We start from the raw sequence: 22,227 nt of genomic DNA, 5'->3' as shown, positions 1-22,227 counted from the left end.
AATCGAAAAACTGGTTAAAAATCAAATAATGTCCTTTTTAAAGTCCAAAAACATCCTCACCAGACTTCAATTTGGCTTCCGTGAAAATACCAGTACCAATGATGCCATGTTTAATTTTTTTCATGAGCTTTACTCCCAAATAAATGCTGGTGGAGTTTCGGCGGCAGTTTATTGTGATTTGTCGAAGTCTTTCGATTGCGTCTGCCATAGGATTCTGCTGCGGAAGCTTCATCATTATGGATTTCGGGGAGTTTCATCATCTTGGTTTGCTTCCTATCTGCAAGATCGGCAACAACGAGTGCTTGTAGGATCTAAGTACTCCTATGATTACCATCCTATCACCTTGGGAGTTCCTCAGGGTTCAGTTTTGGGGCCTATACTTTTTCTCCTATACATAAATGATCTTACCAATCTTAATGTACGGGGGAAATTTACTCTATTTGCCGATGATACCACACTTCTTTGGCACAGCCCAGACACAGATACTCTGCGAACTACATTAGCAACTGATCTTCAGGCAGTAAATCTCTGGTTTGAATCAAACTTGCTGTCACTAAATCCTCAAAAAACCAAATTATTGTGTTTTAAGTGTGCTCTAGACCATGTGCCTTTTTCTAATTCAGTAGTTCAGCAGTTTGATAATACAAAATTTGTGGGTATATTCATTGACAGAGAACTCAGATTTGAAGAGCATATCCTCGGTACTTGCAAAAAGGTGTCTGCAGGTTGTTTTGCAGTCAGAGCGGCTACCCTGGAGCTTGGCATGGAGTTTGGAAGATCTGTATATTTTTCATTAATTGAATCCCACCTTAGGTATGCCATTTGCTTCTGGGGTAATGCAGCTGCCTACCTTCTACAAATGCTGCTTGTTTTACAGAAGCCTGCTGTACGTTACATCTGTGGGGCTAAACCAAGAGATTCCTGTCCCCATTATTTATTAGGCTGGGCATACACACTGTCTTCTCCCTCTACATTCAGGAAGTGGCCTGCTTACTTTTTGCAAATCTCTTTAAATTTATAACCCCAAATCCAAGATACTTAACGCGTCAAATGAACGATCTAAATCTTCCAATCCCCTCCTCCACATTAACTAAAAAATTTTCTACGAGGGAATCAAAATTTTTAATCGTTTACCAGGTGGAATCAGGGAGGCAATATGTATTGACACTTTTAAACATAAATTGAAAATACTTTTAACCGAAAAATGTTACTATTCACTGGATGAATACTACGTCGACACACACACGTCTAATTTTCCCTAAGTGTAAGTTTACCGTATTTGAATTTTATTTGATTTGTTTGTATGGTTTGAATTCTTTGCTGTCTTATACTTGAGGGGATAATGATGGAATTTAATTTACTTTTTATGTATTTTTTTCTGCTGTTCTTATGTATTGTTTTGGAACTTGAGTGTCTATGGGGTGTAGTGGTTAAGTTTAGTGGTAGTAATTTAAGGTAGCTTTGTTTAGAACAATTTTTCTATGTTAATAGCAATAAAGCATGTGCAAAAACAATAATGCATTTTTTTTTTAAATTAAGGTGAATACTTTTTGCGGCATATTTTCTGATGGTATTTCCTGGATTCAATTTATAATGACAGTATTAGACATTTCTTCTTGTTTAGAATCGGATACATTCCCATCCTATTATTATCTTATCTAATAGCTCGCAGCTCTTGCATAAGGTTTGCTTCAAAGGATGCTAGTTTTTGTATTCAAGATTCTTCCGTATTAGGAGGCGACTTGCGACGAATAGGAAGTTGCTTCTTCTTTTTATCATTAAACTTCTTTTTTAATTAGGTCCTGTTTGCAAATTAGCCTACAATCTACCAATACGCGATTGAATCATACGATTGTTGTTATCCTGTGATTCCTGAGGCTCCGTCGCATTACTTAGATTTTTTCGTGTCATCTTTGTATACACACTGAAACATTCTTATAAATCGTTAAAGACAGATTAAAGACCTGTTTGCTTAGAATATTTTGTCTTCATTTAAAAAATATAACTACTAGTGTAACTCAGGTCGTGGTAATGCATTTAAAATGAGCAAACTCATGTATTTTTGCCCGAGAAGGTTATAGGCATGATTTTAATCGTGGAGTCGTCGTTGATTTTGCAAAAGCATTGCGCGAGACATCTCCTCAAACCACAATTAATTGTTTATATTACATTATAAAATGCTTAGCTTAGGACTATTTTTATATTTAAGAAATCGCTTGTAATATATCGTTAACATTAATATTGTGTCAAAGCCTCGGCTAATACCGTTGCTGTTCATATTTTTGTTCACCTAGTTTTAAGGCCCCTTTGTATATATGTATATATATATTGTATATATATATATATATATATATATAATAATATATAATAATTTTATATTTGAAAAAGTTCTGTCAATCACCTCCTCACCTCCAGCAAACCTTACTTTGACATGTGAAATGAGAACTGCCATCTTGTAACGCATTATTGTAACCAGCCAAAAATGTCTGGGAATAATGGATTTTTTATCGATCTCAAACTACATCATCATGCGAAACATTATTTTAAAGGGCATAAAATCTCCTATCTAACCAAACAAAAAAAAACATTGACAAAATGTATTAAATAAACAATGTTTTTTTTTTTGGTTGACAAAATAAACATTTATTATTGTCTCGCAAATGACGGAGCACATTTTGAGCACTTAATAAAATTGTTTATTTTTTTAAACACCTTTTTACCAACTTACTCTCTATGAGTCTATAAACTTACATTTTTTATACATCGTTAGGTAGTAGATTGTATGCTCTTTACAATGATGTTATATTAAAGATTTGATTGACTTATTGGATATATTAAAGTGAAGTTAGCTGGAGATAAGTAGATGGTTGATGGAATTTTGTCAAATATAAAGTTAAACATATATATATATATATACAGTGTGTTTCAAAAGTCATGGTCCAAACTAAAAGGGGGGTAGGGGAGGCTATTTGGAATCACTATAACCCCTTATGTTGTTATCCGATTTTTGATGGTTTAGAAGTTATAGCTGTTTTTCACTTTTTTGCTATAATTTACTTCTGGCTTAAAAAATTATTTTTTTTTAATGTCTGGGGATTTATTTTTTTAATACATTTTTTTAGTATTTTATTTAAAAAATGTCAAGTCTTTTTAATAAAAGTATATCATAAAAAAAAATTGTATTAGCGCTGCAGAAAATCATGTCTAATTTTTTTGTGGTTTCTTTAAAAACAAATTTTACCGATTTAATGAGGCACCACAGTACAGAAAGGCGCTGCAAGAATTTAAACCAATGTTTTAAAAATTCTTACAACTTATAGCCTTGCAATAGAAACGTTTAACTTAAAGGTCTTTATCTGTTTAATATAAGTTAAGTAAATTTTTCGAAAAATGGAACGTAAAAGAAATAAAGCTAAAATAAAACTTCGAATATTTCATTGGCATTTATTTAAAAAAGATGTTCAAAATGGCCGCCGCCGGCTCTTATACACAAACGACATCGTCTTATAAAATTTCTTTTTAAGTTTCTAAATGCTCGAGCATTGCTTCGTAAATTTGTTGCTGCATCTCGCAGTTTTTGACGAAGCTGATTTTCAGTATTATTTTCCGTTTGATATACAAGTTCTTTAAAGTATCCTCATAAAAAATAGTCAAGAGGATTAAGGTCAGGTGAGCGCGGCGGCCACGATACCACTTCTCCTCTGCCTATCCAACGACCTGGGTAAGCACCATTTATATAGTCTCTGACTATTCGTGCACTATGCGCTGGCGCTCCGTCGTGTTGCAGCCACATTCTTGCCCGTAGTTCCAGAGGCACATCTTCCAAAAGATCATAAAGTTGGTGTTCTAAAAAATCTAGGTAGCTCTCTCCATTTAATCTGACTACCGGTCAGATTAAATGGAGACCACCGAGAATTCCTGCCCACAAATTTACACCAAATTGGTACTGGAAGCGATCTTGCCTTATTATTCTCGGATTTTCTACAGCCCAATAGTGAAGATTGTGAATATTAAATATACCAAGTCTTTGAAATGAGGACTCATCGAACCACAAAATGTAGTCAAAAAAGTCCGGGTCTTGCAGACAGCGTCGAAGCATTTCTCTGCAAAATGCTACTCTAGGCGCGTAGTCTCGGGGTAAGAGGGCTTGAACACGTTGCACGTGGTATGGATGCTAGTTGTTCCTCCGCAACATGCGATGTATCGTAGCTACAGCTAATCCAGTAGCTCTAGAAATTCTACGAATACTTGTAGAAGGGTCCGCCTCTATCAAAGCAAGCACCTCTTCATCATCCAACCGCGGTCTGCCTATTTGTTGTACATCACCAGGTATTTCTCCCCGCAAATATGAGTTATGTACTCGTATGAACACTCTGTGATCGGGAAAACGTTCACGATCCGGATAACGATCACGATACTCTCTTGCAGCAAGGCGAGCGTTCCCACCACACAATCCATAAATGTAATGCATTTCAGCATATTCCCGTGGGGTATACCGATCCGGCATCTCGATGCAGATTCATTATTACTTTAATGGTATAATAGGTCAGAAAACAGAAAAAAAATCGATTAACACGTTAGCTAAAGACAAACAGAAAACAATACAGAAAATACCAACAATAGTCGGTTTGGCTATTTAAAATGGTCCATGTGAGAATACCATTTTTGTTTGTGGCTCTTGATAGCATTCTGAATTCCAATTTGAAGGTCAAGCGCACTTAAATAGTACCAAATTCGTGGTATGCAAGCAAAAAATGTGGTATGATTTTATTTCGTTTACGTTTCATTTTTCTAAAAATTTTCTTAACATACATTGATCAAATAATAAACACTATAAGTTAAATGTTTTTATTAAAAGACTAGAAATAGTAGGAAGTTTTTAAACATTGGTTTAAATTCCTGTAGGTCTTTGTGTACTGTGTAGTGCTTCATTAAATTGTTAAAATTCATTTTTGAAGAATCCAAAAACAAATTGAACAAGATTTTCTGCAGCGAAACAAAAAAAAATTACACTACACTTTTATTAAAAAGACTCGATATTTGTTGGAATAAAAACAAAAAAATATATTTAAAAAATAAAGCCCCAGACATAGAAAAAAATATTTTTTTAAGCCAGAAGTAAATTATAGAAAAAAAGTGAAAAACAGCTATAACTTCTAAACCATCAAAAATCGGATAACAACATAGGGGGTTATTGTGATTCCAAATAGCCTCCCCTACCCCCCCCTTCCAGTTTGGACCATGACTTTTGAAACACCCTGTATATATATATATATATATATATATATATATATATATATATATATATATATATATATATATATATATCTTGATTGACATACTTTTTTTCTTTAAGAAGTTATTAAGGGTGGGTCATTTTGAAATGAAAGTACTATATATTAATAATTAAAGCAAATAATTTATTCATTATTTCATTTCACTGGGATTAACTTAACGATTAATGCTTTTTTATTAGATAATCTTTTATCTGGTCCTAGGTTGATAGATTCTTGTTAAGTTAATAGAAATTTCATGTGACAAAATTTGAATCTTGAAAGTTACTTCTGCATATTTAATGAGAAGAATATATTTTAGTACTTAATTCTTATACAATAAATTTTTAGTCTAGGACAGTATTGGACAGCTTACTTAAATCACTATGTTCCTTTCACCACTTACCTTACAATTAATTTATTTCGCAACTTCCCGCTAAAATCTGCGCTGAATGTTTCTGGCACTAGATCCCATAATCCACTTTGTTCTCTCACCTCGCCATTTTGCTTTTCACAATCGATAGTCACGATCCTTATTAATTTGGTAAAAACATGCTATTGTCGTCGCGCCGAACAGTCACGCATCGCAGGACCGCTTATGCGCAAGGGGTGGTAACTTTTGGCATAGGATCCTCATATATTTAATCGAACGGAATCGATTTGTATATTATTTTTTTTATCGATTAATTGTGAGTGATTTGGGAAGAATTATTTCGAAATAAAGTATGGCTGATGTTCATTGCAATTCTACGTTGTCACTCCCCAGAAAGCAATAGGTTATGTTCTTGAAGAAGAGCAACGAATGTGAACTATGGATGCAATGATGGTAGTTCAAGTAGAGCCACTAATTATAAATGCAAACTTATCATCTGATTTTGATAGTGATTATTTTTAAGGTACATATTAATTTATGCAATATGGTAATATAAATTTAGCAGTAAAATAAAGCAAGAAACTTCTATACAATTTTTTCGAAAACTTAAAATTAAAAAAGGTAGTGTTAAAAAAAATATATTTGTTTTCTTTTTTTTTTAACTTTTTTTCTAGTGTACCAATTTTTGCCAAATTCTGCATGCATGCAAGAAACACTAGTAAGTGTTTCTTTGTATTCACCCTATTAATTTAATGCTAGTCGTCAATGACAAAAGGCTGACAAAAGCTGTCATTCACCTTAGCAAAATGAGTTAGAATTTTTTTGTTTTAATCTTTATATAAATTTGGATGTTAAGTTAATAAAGCATGAAAATATCCTTTAAAAAGGTGCTCTTGTCGCATCATCGTAGAATAAACAAATAAATTTAATTAACGATTTAATTATCGGTTTTATTATATTTTCTTACGGTTATATTATCGGTTTAACGAATTAATTTAATTTAATTTAATTATTTGTTTATTTAACGAATTCGATCACGCGGTAAAATCCGAGGAAAATATCGTTATATGCTGATCGCATTTTTAAGAGTTTTTAGTGAAAAGACGTGGCTATTATCCCGGATAGAAACAATGACGCATTAAGATACAGGAAGAATGGACTAGAATAACTCGGGCTTGGATGAAGATATGAATCTCCTCACAAAAACAATTTTAAGAGAACAAATTTAAATATCTGAAATAGATAAGGTCACGAGATCTTAACGTACAAATAACCTTTGATCAACAAATAACCAAATAGAATGCTCTCAGCGATGGAGATGGAAGAACCTATAATAAAGTTAATGGGGAAGAAGCAATTATGCAATTAAATGCTAATAATAAAATTTAAAGAAAATACAAATGAGAATAAAATGTGCAAATATCCTCTATTAAATGTCCTATTAAAGATAATATCATGAGAGAGATAAATATTGAGATGGTATGAGACTAATTGTTATAGTACAGGACTTAATTTGGTATTTATGAATTTGTTGGATTTTAATCTCATGCTTGAAAGAAACATATTGTAATAGCTATAAACCGGGATTGATAAATATATGAACTGTGTTTTTCAGTTCAACAAAAATAAGCACCTAATGGTCATCTGATTTAAATTGCCGCAAATAGGATTAAATGGTTATTTTTTTTGAATAAGTTACGAAACAATATATATTAGTTAAAGAATACTTTATTACGAACAACTCAATATCGCACAAACGATATTTCAGTTAAAATATTTCTTAAAATTTCCAATAATAAATTATTTATTTTACCTTGACAAATTAATAATTATTTAGCCCTAATAACAAAGACTTGCAAGTATCTGTTTGTTCAAAGTCAGGCTTTAAATTAAGGTAATTATACTTAAGGTAAAATAAATAAATACTGAAAATCCGTCACATTAAATATTTAACATATAATACATTTTTTACCTTTTTTTATCATGATGAACGTTTTATCATCCGTATTTGTTACTTCAATATTCTGGAACTCCTCAGTTGGATAAGATTTAGCTGTTGATTTACCGACATGTGGAGTTTTGCAAGTTTTATCCTTACTACCTCCTCGTAAACCCATTTTTCTATATTTGTAACCAACTGGAGGAGGATGAAAACCTCCTTTTAATGATAATTTTGAGTACAAACTTCCTCCTCTTAGGCCCAATGAAGTTTCTGAAACTTCTGACATGGAGCAATCAGATTGAGGGGGACTGTCATCAACAGGAATCGTCGTTGATTCTGCTAATGACATGTCCAAATCTTTGCTTTCGAACTGACCACCATCCTGATCAGGAACAATTAATCCAGCTTCAGCTGCCAAAGCTGCTAAAGCAGCATCGGTGGTTGCCGGTCCTTCAAACGATGATGCTAAAATGCAATAGGAAAAAATCAAAACATTTGTATATTTTTTTTATGACAGTAAATACATAAAACATATTTATTCAAGAAACATAAAATGTATATAAAGAGAATATAACATTAAAAAAAATCATCAAGAATAAATATTTTGCTTCAAACCTTTTAAATACTAAAATATGAAAATAGTGATTACATTTTTTAAAGAAAACAATGTATATTTTGATGACCTCACATTTTAATTGTCAAACAAAATCTATATATTGTTTTTTTTTATTAAAAAAACTATTTAATATTTCATTAATTATATATTTCGGTTATCATCATTATTTATGTCGCCTAATTTTTGCGTTTCTATTACTAGTTATTTAACTCATAAATGTCTCAAAAAATCAATACCCTCTTTACATTAAAAATGCGTATTTATTTAAAAACACCGTCTAATATGTAAAACGATTGTTGCTATCGAACCTAGGCCATAAAAAACGAAGAAATTCATATCGTTATCCTTATTCCACCCATGGCCCTTAAAATGTAAATTTTGTAAACAAAGACGGGTTTTCCCGGCTCAATAAAGGCCATTCGAGAAAAGATATGCACACAGACTTATTCGGAAAAATTAGAAGTTTCTGGATATCGTCGATACCATGTCCTAATCGTTTAGACCCATTTTAAGCCTCTAATTTTCGAATTTAAAAAGTCGGTTTCGACCTAATTTAGCAATTGCCACCATTTTACAGCCAACATCACGCTGAAACGCTGGCTTCGGCAGTCGAGATAAAGCCCTTGGCAACCATATTGGATTTGTGCGCCCTCACATTTAGTGGAAAAAAGGCGTGTGGACTTGGTACTTCTAGTATTGGTAGAGTCTTGAGGTTTTCGGATGTGTTAAATAACTATATTTGAGATCATATGTATGAAGTTTCGTTTTCTCATAGTGTAAAGTAACAACGCAAAAAATTGTATTTGAAAAACTATTAAACTAAATTTTAATTACAGTCAATTATCGTCTTATTATATTATTTAATACCTGAAAACATAAATCCTCCAGGTACTAAACTCGCCAAAGCAATTTTTTATTCAATTATAGTTATTTGCTTATAATTACTCGCTTTGTATACGGATCTGGCCACAGCCTGCTTAACTTTACAAGCCATGAAGTAAGAAATAATGGCAACGTCGCGTATGGTGCTTTTCTTTTTGAGGTTATGTTAGATGTTGTTTAGTTTCCAAATTAAAATAAAGCTGATGCTTCATAATTATTTATAAAGGTTTAAAATTGTTACTTTTAATTAAAATATCAATCAAGGTAAGTGGTCGGGCTAGTAATTGTCAAATGTTTGTATTAGTACATAATTATTGTTTATTGTTCGATAAAATAATGTCCAAATTTTGTTTTAGATGCCTAGAACTTGCTGCATCTCCGGATGTAAATCTAATTATAGAAGCACACTAAAAAACGAAAAAGTAGCAACGACATTCTCATTTTCCAAAGATAGGGCTATCCGAAAATTATGGATACAAGCAATACATAGGGAAAACTTTATATTAACCAAAAACACAGTAGTCTGTGAAAAGCATTTTGACCAAAATGAAATTCAGAGGTTTGAAAGCTATAAAGATAAAGAGGGCATAGTTCAAGAATTTAAGTTAAAAAGACCAAGATTAAAGGAGAATGCTGTTCCACATCTATTTAAGACGCTGCCTAAATACTTCAGTAAGCCTGCTGCCATCCCACGAAAAAATCCTGATGAAAGAAGAGCCAATTTAATTAATAATCAAAACATGGAAGTGGAAGAGTTCCTGCAGAGTGATCTTATTTTAAATTTTGATGATTTTGTAAGATGTATTGACTCAAAACTTGTGCTTAATAAGTGGAGCCTTAAGATATTGCCAAATAAGGTTTATTTCTATTTATTAAACATTGACACTCAGTGCTATATTCCTGAAGAAAATATTCAAATTACCTGTAGTATAAGTATTGATCAAGGTTTAGTGGTAAGTGTTTTTGTTAAAAACTCTGAAATATCCTATCATGATTTAAATTGGATTTTACCAGGAAGTGGTAAACTGTCTAGGTGGTCTCAAATTGAAAATTTGTTAGCTCGTTATGGTTATACCTTGAACATGTTAACAAACAATAAGTATTTTATAGAAAAGGCTCACAAAAATATCCAGTGTCTATTAAAACAACTGGATGAAAATTGTATTTATAAAACTACATTAGAATTAATTTCAAACCAGCTTTTATTGATTGATACCAAAAGAAAAAGATATAATATGTCTACTATGCTGTTTTCTCTTCTAGTTTTTTATCAGTCTTCCTCGACATATGAAAAACTTCATGAATTTCTCATTTTGCCTTCAGCACGACATCTTCAGCAAGTAACAGCTGATCTAAATGTAACTCCAGAAAATGACATTAAAAAAAACCTTTATCTTACACATATTTTTTCCAATCTAAATGAACGAGAAAAAATTGTTTGCATTCTTATTGATGAAATACAGTAGCGGCCAAAAGTAGAGAAACTTTTGATTATTTTTAAAAAAATATTGATAGATTACTTTTTAAAAATATATTTTATTGTTTTAGGTGGAACACAAATACAACATAAAAAATAAATAACTAGTGTATAAGAAAATTATTTATAAACCCACAAAAAATTTTTTTTTTATTTTTTAAGCGGTCAAAAGTAGAGAAACTTAAGCAAAATATTACAAATACTTAAAATAAACCTAATATTTGGTAGCAAAACCTTTGTTTTTAATAACTTCTGCACATCTTCTGGGCATCGACTCCAACAATTTTACAATTTTTTCTTCTGGTATTTCCTGCCAGGCCTGCGATAATGCGCAAAACAGTTCTTCTTTGTTTTTAAATTTTTCGGGATATTTACGCCTAACATCTAACTCCAATTGTTCCCATAGGTTTTCAATAGGATTTAAGTCGGGGCTTTGTGGAGGCCAGGCTAAAACGTTGAGCTGTTCCTCCGCAAAAAAATCATTAACAATTTTAGCTGTATGTTTAGGATCATTATCCTGTTGAAATTTCCAAATTAGTGGAAGGTTTTCTTCGGCGTAAGGTATCATATGATTCTTGAGGATCTGTAAATATTGATATCTGTCCATAATACCCTCAACTTTTATTAGCGGACCTAGTCCATGCCCAGAAAAAGAACCCCATACCATGACATTACCTCCACCATGTTTTATGGTTGGCCTAGTGTATTTAGGATTGAATCTTTGATGTGGGGGACGCCTTACATACTTTATTCCATCCGACCCAAATAAATTAAATTTACTTTCATCGGACCAAAGTATGTTTTTCCATTGGTTATAAGTCCAAGTGGAATGTTCTCTAGCAAATTTTAAACGAGCATGCCGATTTTTCTTGGAAATGAATGGTTTCTTTGCCGGTCGTCTGGCTTGGAGGTTTCCTTCGCCTAAGCGTCTTCTTATGGAACGGATGGATAGTGAAATGGAAGGGTTTCCTTTCTTAATATCCACGGCAGTAAAGAAAGGATTTTTTTGGGAACATCTTCTTATTACTTTATCATCTGAAGGAGTAGTCTTTCGCGGCCTTCCGGTCTTAGGTTTAATTAAAGAACCTCCACGTTCTTTGTACATCTTGATTTGTTTAGATATAACACTTTTATTAAGCTTTAAATCAATTGCAATTTGATTTTGTTTCAATCCATCTTGATATTTTTTTATAATTAGTTCTTTTAACTGAACTGACAAATGAATACCTCGTGGCATCTTACTCGACTAATACTAACACACGACTAAAATATTATTCTCTTTATTCAAAAACTGTTTGTTTAGGAATGATCGGAAAAAAAGTTTCTCTACTTATGGCCGCAAAAAAATGAAAAATATTTTGGTATTTTCGTCATGTGTTAAAGAATGTGTTTATTTTTATATCATTATAAGTAACTTAAGGTACCCAATGATTTAGTGATGAAATTAAAACTTTTTATTTAACCTATTAATTAATTTTTTAAAAAATTAAAAGTTTCTCTACATTTGGCCGCTACTGTATATCTCAAAAGTGGTTTCACATACAAATCAAAGAGAATAATTGGTTATGCTGAAAATAATGCTAGTCAAGTTGCTAAAACAATTCAGACGTTTATGATTTCCTCTCCTTTTGCTAACATGAAAGAAGTTGTGCGATTAATTCCTGTGAGTAATATGACAGGTGAACAACTACTTGAAAGTACACTTGAAGTTGTTAGGCATGTCCAAAATATAGGTTTTAAAGTACTATGCCTCATAACTGATAACAACAGAGTAAATCAAAAAATGTTTCCTCTTCTTGGAGCCAAAAAAATCTTTATTGACAACCCCCAAATTGAAAATGAAAAAATATTTTTGTCATATGATTTTGTTCATATTTTTAAGAACATTTATTATAATTGGTTGAATCTTAAAAATTTCGAAAAAACATTTGTCTATCCAGATTTTGAGAACCATGAAATAAAAAAAATGCTTCCTTTCAGAAAATTAGAGTGTTTTATAATTCAGAGTTGAGCCAGGTAACTAAAAAAGCCTATCGGTTAAGTGACAAAACATTGTATCCAAATAACATAGAAAGGCAAAATGTTTTATTGGCAGAAAATATATTTCATGATTCTACCATTGCTGCCTTGATATAGATATAATATAAATATTTATATTAGTATTAATAATTAGAGTATTCATAAACTCACAAAAAATGTCTCTCTGTGCCTATCTTTTAAAGAATAAAAAAAAATTACCCAAAGTAGCAGAAGGTTGTGTAACCGTTTGTTTCGGCCTTTGAACTACCATAAGCTTAGGCTGTTCAGCATTATTGGAGACAGTTTGGGTCGAAGGAATTCGTAAAATCTTTCCACTGATCTGGGATGGTTGCACCACTGTTAATGTCTTGTTACCCCCCGAAGCCATCTGGACTGTCACAGGTTTTCCACCAATCATCACCTGTTTCTAAATAAAATATGCAACATTGAAAATGTATTATATAACAAAGAGAAACAGGGCATTAAATGTAATACTCACAGTGGTTTTAGCAAGTGTGACAGTTTTCGGGGATCCAACTACTTGCATTGGCATAGATATAGATATTGGCTTGGCTATTTTGACGCCCTGTAGCCCTTGTATCGTCGTCGTAGTTACAACTGGGTTAGAATTGACTGTGGTTGTTTTTCCTAAGGATACCGTCTGAGTATGACTTAGTGCTTGAACAGTCTTCAGGCCGCCGGCAGAACTAACGACCAAGACTTGCGGTTGACTGCCTGTATTAGACGTTCTCTTTGATAGTACCAGTTTTCCAGGACTTTTACTTTTCTGCAACATGCCAACGGATTCGAGTTTATCTGCCGAAGCAGTTAAGTCTACTTGGTCAACATCCATTGAAGCATTCAAAAATTCAACATCCTCTTTTGGGGCAATATTCACCATCTGATTCATATCTAAATCAGAACACTGCATTTTATTTCCACTTTCATCATAAATTTCCAGGTTGACACTTTGCATTGTGGAATCTGCTACTATAGGTGTGGTGTTTACCATATTGGTTTTAACCAAAGAGACAGTTTGAGCATTGGTGAGTGTTTGTACATTTTTAAGCCCTGCAGTTGAACTAACAACGATGACTTGCGGATTACCGGCTGCCAATTGTCCCGTAGCTCTCTTTTGTAATACCAGTTTTCCAGTGGTTTTATTCATCTGAATAATATTTGAAGGAAGAGTTTTTAAAGTAGTCAATACTTGCTTATTTCCTGTAGCATTACTGGGAGCAATTTTAACTATTGTGTTTTTAGCTTGTTGTGAAAGTACTTGTCCAGGAGCTTTGCTCTGGACAATATTACCGCCTTTTGCTAAAGTTGCCAGTGTCATGCCTGTACTAGTTTTCACGAGTGTCACAACCTGTTGTGAAACACCTCCAGACTTTTGAATAATATTGGTGCCTGGCTTAACTAAAACTTGTTTGCCAGCTTGAGGTGAAGCTGTTTTAATTATTGCCTGTCCTTGAGCTCCAGGCACTCTCACTGGTGCAGCTAATTTTATTTGAGCCTGCTGCGAAACCGTAATTTTCTGAGTAGCAGCAGCTGCAGCTGCTAAAGCCTGGATACCAGACATCTGTACAGAACTTGACTGATTTTGCTGAACTACTTTAATAGGTTCTGCAGTTGAGGCATTCACAGAAATTGGAATGGACTGTTGACTAACATTTTGAGTGACAGTGGCAACAATAGGTTTTGTTGCTGGAAGTCGTGCTTTCACTTGGTTCTTGGTAGGACTCATAATGGTAGTTAAAGGAGCCTTACTTTGTACAACTCCTGGTGGGCTTCCAGGTATGGACTGTACTGCTTTAGGAGAACCAAGTTGCTGAATAATGGGTGTTGGACTAGGTTTAGGTGATGGCGTTATGGTAGGGGGTATATCATACTTCTGAATTTGTAACACATATATGGGAACTGAAGGAGACCCCGTCCAGTTAACTTCAAGTGAATGAGTTCCAGCTTTAACAAGAGATACTCGACTAGGAGCTGAAGGCCTGTCTACTTCCAAATACCATAAATCTTTACAACACACTTGATTTTTCCAGGCTTTCCTATAACCATCTCTACCAGACCATATATACAGTCTAGTACTAATGCCTACAGCACAATGCCCTGCTCTAGCGCAAGGCACACTATTTTCACTTTCAGCACAAATATTTAAGTCATCCCATGACATTGTCTCTAGATTCAAGCATGCCATTGTGCTCGTACATTTCCACTCTTTTTCGTTTATTGCAAGTTTGCCTTCGTCTGCCACAACTGGCACCCAACCTCCAAAAACGAACATACGATGACCAATCAAAGTCGACGTATGCAGAGATCTGAAATAAAATTTAAAAAAAAACAAATTGAAATCATTGGTATGTAATGAGATAGTAATCCAATTATACCTTGGTAGAGGAGTTATCCCAGAAACAATAGGTTTAGTCCAAGTCATCAAATCTGTATCCAAAAACCATAAATCTCCAAGTCTACAGCCACTCATTCCACCATATATTACTAAGAAAGATTTGAATTTTTTTCGATCCACATATGCCACACCTGTATGAGATTCTCTTGGAGGGGGTGAAGGGCCATGGGTTACTGGTATATCCCATTGCATGGGATTACTTCTCATATCCAGAGAGTACAGGTCATTAAGATATCTAAAAATAGACTCATTGAAAAACCTTAAAATGTAAAGTTTTATTAATGCCATACCTGGGAACATTGTTTTTAGGATCTTCACTATCATTTGCTAAACCACCAAATAAATAAACTTTATTATTAACGATGGTAAAACTATGTCCTAGTCTGGGACAGGGTGGAGGTCCTGCCTTTGGAGGTTTGGGCATTATTTTTTTCCATTCCCATTTAGATGCCTATAGTTAATATTAGAAATAATAGAGTTAATTTTTTCACAAGCAAGTAGGAATCAGAAAATATTACCTGCAATTCAAACAACTCATTGCTGTATTTTCCATATTCAACCATTCCCCCAAATACTAAAAGTCTGGTGCCTTCTACTACAAAACCATAAGCTGCACATCCTGGGGGTACATCTCCTTTTGTCACTGGTACAAACCACTGGTTCGTCGCTGCGATAAAAACAGAGGTCAAAAAAGAAAAACATTGACTATAACTATGATTTTACAAGTAACAAAATTGAGCAAACCAGACCATATTACATACTTTGCCAAAACAAATAACATAGACGGTAATGAAGCGATTTTCAATTACCTATTGGATCACTATAACACTCTAAGATTAATGAAAATATAATTAATCTTAAAATTGTATACATTATAAAATAAAAGAAATTAAACCACCCTAACTTTGTGATGTCATTTTCAAACAAAGTTAACCATAATGTACAATATGTTTAAAACAACACATGTTAATCATGCTGACTATTTAATAAAATTAAAACATCAAATTTTTCCAGATTTTAAAATTGTTTCCTGGAATTTAAGTATTTATTAAAAAACTATACCAGTTAAATTAATTGAAGTAAACACTGTAAATTATAAATACAAATTAATTTTAAAAATAAGCTTGATAAAATTGAAAAGAAAAGTTGATATTGGTACAGAGGAAAAAATACATCATCATATATACATACATACATCTATGCCCTTTTCTTTCCATGTCAAAAAATAATATACAGGTTGATTTGCAATTTTTATAATAGAAATATATATACATATATATTATATAGTTAAATGTGTGTATTTCAATTTTATGTTGTGTGTTAATTATTAAGTAAATAAAATTTTAATGAATTACCTGCTGTTAATGTTAGTTCTAAGACCATACAAAATTGTATAATACCAACTCAACATTAAAACAAAAAAAAACAACAGAAAAAATATTTGAATTGGACAACAACTGGAAAAAAGTTCTTTTTACTGATGAAAGTAAATTTCATTTATTTGGGTATGATGGAACATTATGGGTATATCGCCTAGAAGGCAAAAGATTTGATCCAAAGTATACTAAGCCAACTGTAAAACATGGTGGTGGAACCTGCATGATATGGGGTTGCTTTTCTGGGGATGGTATAGAACCATTACAGATTATTGAGGGTATTATAGATCGATTTGTGTATTTAGATCTTCTAAAAAATGCCATTTGCTAAGGATAATTTAGCATTGACGTGGATATATCAGCAGGATAACGACCCTAAAGATAAATCAAAGGTAATTCTAGAATAGATTTTATCAGAGAGGATACTAGGCCGTCGCATAAGACAACATCAGGTCAACAATAAAAATGATCTAATAAAAACTTTGCAAGAATCTTGGAATTCTATTGGAGAAGAAACCTTTGGAATCCATGCCAAACCAACGCATTTTACTAGTGTGTATTTGATTCGATTTTCTTTAATTTGATATAGGACAGTTAGTTATAGTTATTTAGTAGTTTTGTAAAGGCCTGTACTTATAGTTATTTCTAAGTCTCTTATTTTCTTTTTAATAAAGTTGTGAACTTAATAACAATGGTACTATTGAAGTCATGCATGAAATTTATTTAGCAGACAAATAACTTAATTATTTATTTCTAATATAGTGAAGGGTTTCGGGCCAGTATTTTATTTTATTTATCTAAATAATGCATTTTTTAAATGTCTGTGAAAACAAATTATACTTTCGATTTTATAGAAAAATTTTAAGAATGATTTATTATTTTAATATTTAACAGAGAAAGGGGTGAAGTTCATATATTCACATGTTCTGCCAGATATGGAATTTAGTTTAATTTAAATTCTTAATTTCTTTTGTTTGACCTAATTTTTTTTAGTCCTTATATGGGACAGTCTTTATATTTTGATGTCATCTAATTAAGTCTCCAATTTTTAATTTGATATATTAATTTAATTTATTTAATAGACGGGATCAACCCCATTACAAAAAAAAATATTACAAAGTTCAATAGTTACAACTAACCATAACTTAAAACAGCTAAAATACAAATATGTTTCTACAGGCAAACCAACATAAAATCAACAGAAGAGTTTACACAATCTCTCTAATTTGATTCCTAAAACTAGACAAGCCAATACCCACAACTTCAATATCCTCATGGTTGATAATATTTAAGGTTCTTTCGATAGGGGATTGAGTGGCATAGTTGGTACTGTGAAAAGGCAAAGCAAATAGTCGGTTTCGTCTCAAGAGTCTTGAGGGGACATTGAAGCTAATTCTACCGAGAAGGTCGGGGGCATACAATCAGACCATTAAGAAGCTTAAATACAAAGGTTAAATCACCTTGAATACGTCTTTCTCTCAATGTTGTCATAGCCAGCACTTCCCGTGCATCATCATAACCATGATCGTTTGGTATTTCCAAATTTAATTTAAATAGACAAAAGCTTTAAAACTTATTCTGAATCCTTTCAAGGGCCAGACAGCTGTTCATGTAATAGGGGGACCATATCATTAAGCCACACTCCAATAAAGAAACCACCAAAGACATGTACACTCTCTTACAGGTCTTGACTGATAGCTCTCTACAGTTACCCAGAACAAAACCCAGAACCGTTGAGGACCTAACCACTATATTATTTATGTGTATTTAAAAATTTAAATGATCGTCAAAATAAATGCCAAGATCCTTGATTGTATCAGAATACTGAATAGGGCTTGCCTCTATATTGTATGATGTTACAACTTTTTTACTTCTTTTGTGAAAACTAATATAATTACATTTCTTTATGTTTAAGAATAAGATATTGTTGACACACCCATCATTTAGCCTATTCAGGTCATTCTGTAACAAAATTTGGTCTTTGGGAGTCTAGATTACTCTATAAAATTTCAGGTCATCTGCAAACAATAAAAAGGCACTATTTTCAAAACATGTTCTATCATTAATGAAAATGTTAAAGTTATTATATATTTCTCAGCCATTTAAGTTCAAAGTTCCCATTAAGATCAAATTTTAAACATCACTTTAAGAGACCATCTTGATTAACTTCCTATAGCCTAATTTAATCAGTAATATACAGGGTCATTGAAAATTAAATTAAAATTCATTATTTAATAAAATGGTGAAAAGTCCATTTTTTAAATGGAACCCTCTATATTATATTTAATTTGACAATAAAATAATAATACCTTTAATTTCATATAAAACATTCCTATACCTAAGTAGCCACATTCTAGAAGTAAATTCTTATTTTCTTGAAATCTAATAATTTTAAACATTTTTATTTTGTAAATTACTTAAATAGCTAAGTAAAATGTCACAATGCCTTAAAAAATGACAGTGAAAGTTTTAGTTTCTATTATGTTTTATAAAAAACTTAATTAAAAAAAAACATTATTATTAACTACTCAAATGAAGTTTTGATAGGACTATTTATTTTCCATAGACAATTTGCTCAAATAATAGCAACAATATGTAGAAAATCTAACAGAAAGTATTTAGATTTACAACCAATAATGAAAAAAAAAACTTATTTGTATATACCTATTTATACCTCCATAATACCTATTGCTAAATTTTTTGTGCAAATTACTCCCTCTAAAAATTTTTCACTTTTTATTTTAAGCTCACCCAGTGACAAATCAGAGTTTTGACATTGATCGCCACGGCTTGTGTGCTATATTTTTTTCCGATATTTTTAGTATTTAGTTTTAAGTATTTTGCACTATATACCGGGTGATCAGTTAAGGGTAGCGAGCGGCCATATCTCATAAGATATTGGTCGTATAGATTTGAGAAAAAAAAATCATGATAAAAGTCGCCAAGAGAAATTGCTGGAATTTATTTTCGAGTTTGTCCAACGTCCGCTAGAGGGCGTAACAGCCAACACCAAGTAGAAAAATGGGATTTTTATAGAATTTTGTCTAATGAAAGTATATCGGTAATATCATTCTCATATTTCCCGACCATTTCCCTACATTTTTTGTCTAAAACGTTTTATTCTATCTATCAAAATAAAGCGGTGGGGCAAGTTCAATTGTTTTTTTAAATAAACCAAGATTTCTCCCGTTTCTTTTGACCGATTTTAGCAGACTTAGGCTCATATAAAAGAGCATAATTTGCACTACAAAATGCTTATTTGGTTTTGAATTTTTGACTTTTGCTGTCGCCGCTAGATGGCGATAACTCAAATGGTAGCACATTTTTGAGTTTTTTTCAAAAAAAATAAATGTAATGGTATATTAATTTTTATATATTTTAAAAGAGGGTACATTTCTCTATAATTTAGTGAAAATAATTTATTGTCTATCTTTTTTTAAACCGTTGATATTGATCAAAATACAATTTTATTACATTAAAAAATGGCACGCCACTGTTTTTTATCAAAATAAAAATCAGTTTTGTAATCTCTTATAGGTTACTAAGAAAAAGAACCTCTTGAGTTTTTTTCGCTAGACAAAACGGTAAAAAAAATAAATTGGTTTACATACTGATAATTATTATAAGGTTCAAAATTATTTTTAAATATTACATCTTATTGTGAGATAATTATCAATGATCATTATCAATGAGATAATAAAATAATTATCTTTATTATTTTTATCATTAATAATTATTTAATTGGCGAGAGAATGCATTAGTTCATAATTTATTAATAATTATTATTATTATTTCATAAATTAAACTAAAAATTAAACATCGCATTTAAGCGAAGCAGGCCATGATCTACGAAACTGAAAAAAAATGAAAGAAAATACCAAATTGTCAATCACGCTATTTTGACCGTTCCTGCCATTGACATCTAATTTAATGTTATGTTAAAAGTATTTTTACAACAAATCATGCCTTTTACGAATGAAGAAGCCTTTGATATGTTGAGAATTTATTTTCAATGTTTTGAAAATGTGGCGATTGCTTCTAGGCAGTATGCCCTGCGTTATCCCCTCCGAAGACGGCATTCCAGAATGGTTTTTCGGCGTTTAGCCTTACGTTTAAGGCAACATGGCCAAGTGCAACCAACTTCAACTTTGAGAAGAAATCATAGGGTAAGAAGAGAAGATAACATTATAAATGTGTTGGCTTGTCATGCACACCCCCATATAAGCATAAGAGAGATCTCCAGAGATTTCGGAATATCCTAAGGCTCAATTCATCAATCCTTAAATGAGACTGACTTTGAACGTAGGCTCGATTACTGCTACTGGTTTATAATAATAATAATAATAAGCCTTTATTTCCAACAGGCAACTTGCCCAATAACAGGAAACAGTTGCAAAACAATGAAAAATATAGTTAAAAAAAACACACACAAACAAACCTAAAAGAATGAAAAGAAAAGAAAAAGAGTAAAGTAAAGTCACATTCTCAAAAGTTATCCAAAGAATTAGAACAAATAACTATTAATATGATATAAAAACCCAATTATAAAAGTTTAACAAGACAATCACATATTCAACAAAATTAAATTAAATTAAATTAACTGCAATATACCTACTAACTATAACTTAAACACATGGGTCTTAATCCCAAGAGTAATGATCCACCAAGATATCGACAATCACATGAACCGGAGAGAAATTTATATCGCACATATGACGGATCCGATTAAATATAGCGCATATTGTATATAGTGGCGATTTCAACAGGATGTTAGTATGAGGCCTTGGCAGAAAGAATGTTAGGGGATGTCTAGCATTAAGCCTAGGCACCATGAAACGTACACCGGAAAGAAGTACAGGACTATCAATGAATCCATTCAGTAACCCATGCAGGAATTTTACAGAGAAGATCATTCTTCTGAGTTGTAATGGATGTAGATTGAAGCGTTCCAATAGTTGCCGATGATCAAACCCTCTTACCGGATATATGCCATCCTGCCTGAAGGCCAAAAACTTAGCAAATCTACGCTGAACAGATTCAAGGAGACCAACATGATTCTGATAGAGCGGGTTCCATATAATGCAGCCAAACTCCAGTTTTGATCTCACAAAGCAACAGAAAAGCAGTTTTAATGTAGACTCCAAAGTAAAACTCTGAGAACTTTTAATTATGAACCCAAGCCTTCTCAGGGCTGACTTGACTATGTTATTGAAGTGTGGAATGAATGTAAATTCAGAGTCAAAGGTTATACCAAGATCAGTAATTTGCTCTAATCTACTCAAAATAGTATCATTAATAAAGTAATTAAAATTTAAGGGTGTTTTTGATCTAGAGTAACTGACCACACTACACTTAGCCGCATTCAAGCCTAACCTGTTAACAGCACACCATACCTCCAATGTGTTTAGACAGTTCTGAAGAAAAACACAATCCTCCAAACCATATACATTTAAATATAGCTTCAAATCATCGGCAAAAGCCAGCCTATGACAAGTGAGTGACTCAATCAAGTCATTTATAAAAAAACTAAACAGGAGCGGACCCAGGTTCGAGCCCTGTGGCACACCCGACGTTACGTTAAAAAGTTTCGATTTAAAGCCCTCATATTCAACATATTGAGATCTACCAATCAAGTAGGAATGAAATAAATTAAATAATCTCCCTGAAAAACCATACTGAGTTAATTTATGCAGTAAAATATAGTGATCTATCCGATCAAAGGCTTTTTGGAAGTCGGTATAAATAACATCGACTTGAGTATTAACATCAAGTGATTCACAGATGTGGCTAGACAGACAGGATAAATTAGTAACACAAGATCGCCCGCTAAAAAATCCATGCTGGTCTACAGAT

The 22,227-nt window shown here is 32.4% G+C and overlaps 2 protein-coding genes across 3 annotated transcripts in view; both read right to left on the bottom strand.

Moving 5' to 3' along the window:
• The window catches only part of LOC126748597 (uncharacterized), a 356,494-nt gene that overhangs the window by 109,812 nt on the left and 224,455 nt on the right, over nt 1–22,227 (bottom strand). The gene's annotated exons all lie outside the window — the stretch shown is intronic.
• The window catches only part of LOC126748591 (host cell factor 1), a 57,750-nt gene that overhangs the window by 22,652 nt on the left and 12,871 nt on the right, over nt 1–22,227 (bottom strand). For both annotated transcript variants that reach the window (XM_050457931.1, XM_050457930.1), the window contains 6 exons: nt 15,517–15,665; nt 15,289–15,449; nt 14,979–15,233; nt 13,082–14,909; nt 12,802–13,009; nt 7,619–8,053 (listed from right to left, as the gene is read on the bottom strand). In XM_050457931.1, the coding sequence (XP_050313888.1) occupies nt 7,619–8,053; nt 12,802–13,009; nt 13,082–14,909; nt 14,979–15,233; nt 15,289–15,449; nt 15,517–15,665 (3,036 nt within the window). The remainder of the gene's footprint in view (nt 1–7,618; nt 8,054–12,801; nt 13,010–13,081; nt 14,910–14,978; nt 15,234–15,288; nt 15,450–15,516; nt 15,666–22,227) is intronic.

This window comes from Anthonomus grandis, chromosome 22, assembly GCF_022605725.1.
Source record: "Anthonomus grandis grandis chromosome 22, icAntGran1.3, whole genome shotgun sequence".
In the NCBI taxonomy this organism is placed as follows: Eukaryota; Metazoa; Arthropoda; class Insecta; order Coleoptera; family Curculionidae; genus Anthonomus; species Anthonomus grandis.
Note: the sequence above shows the minus strand (reverse complement) of the source record. Positions and strands in the feature narration are given on the sequence as shown.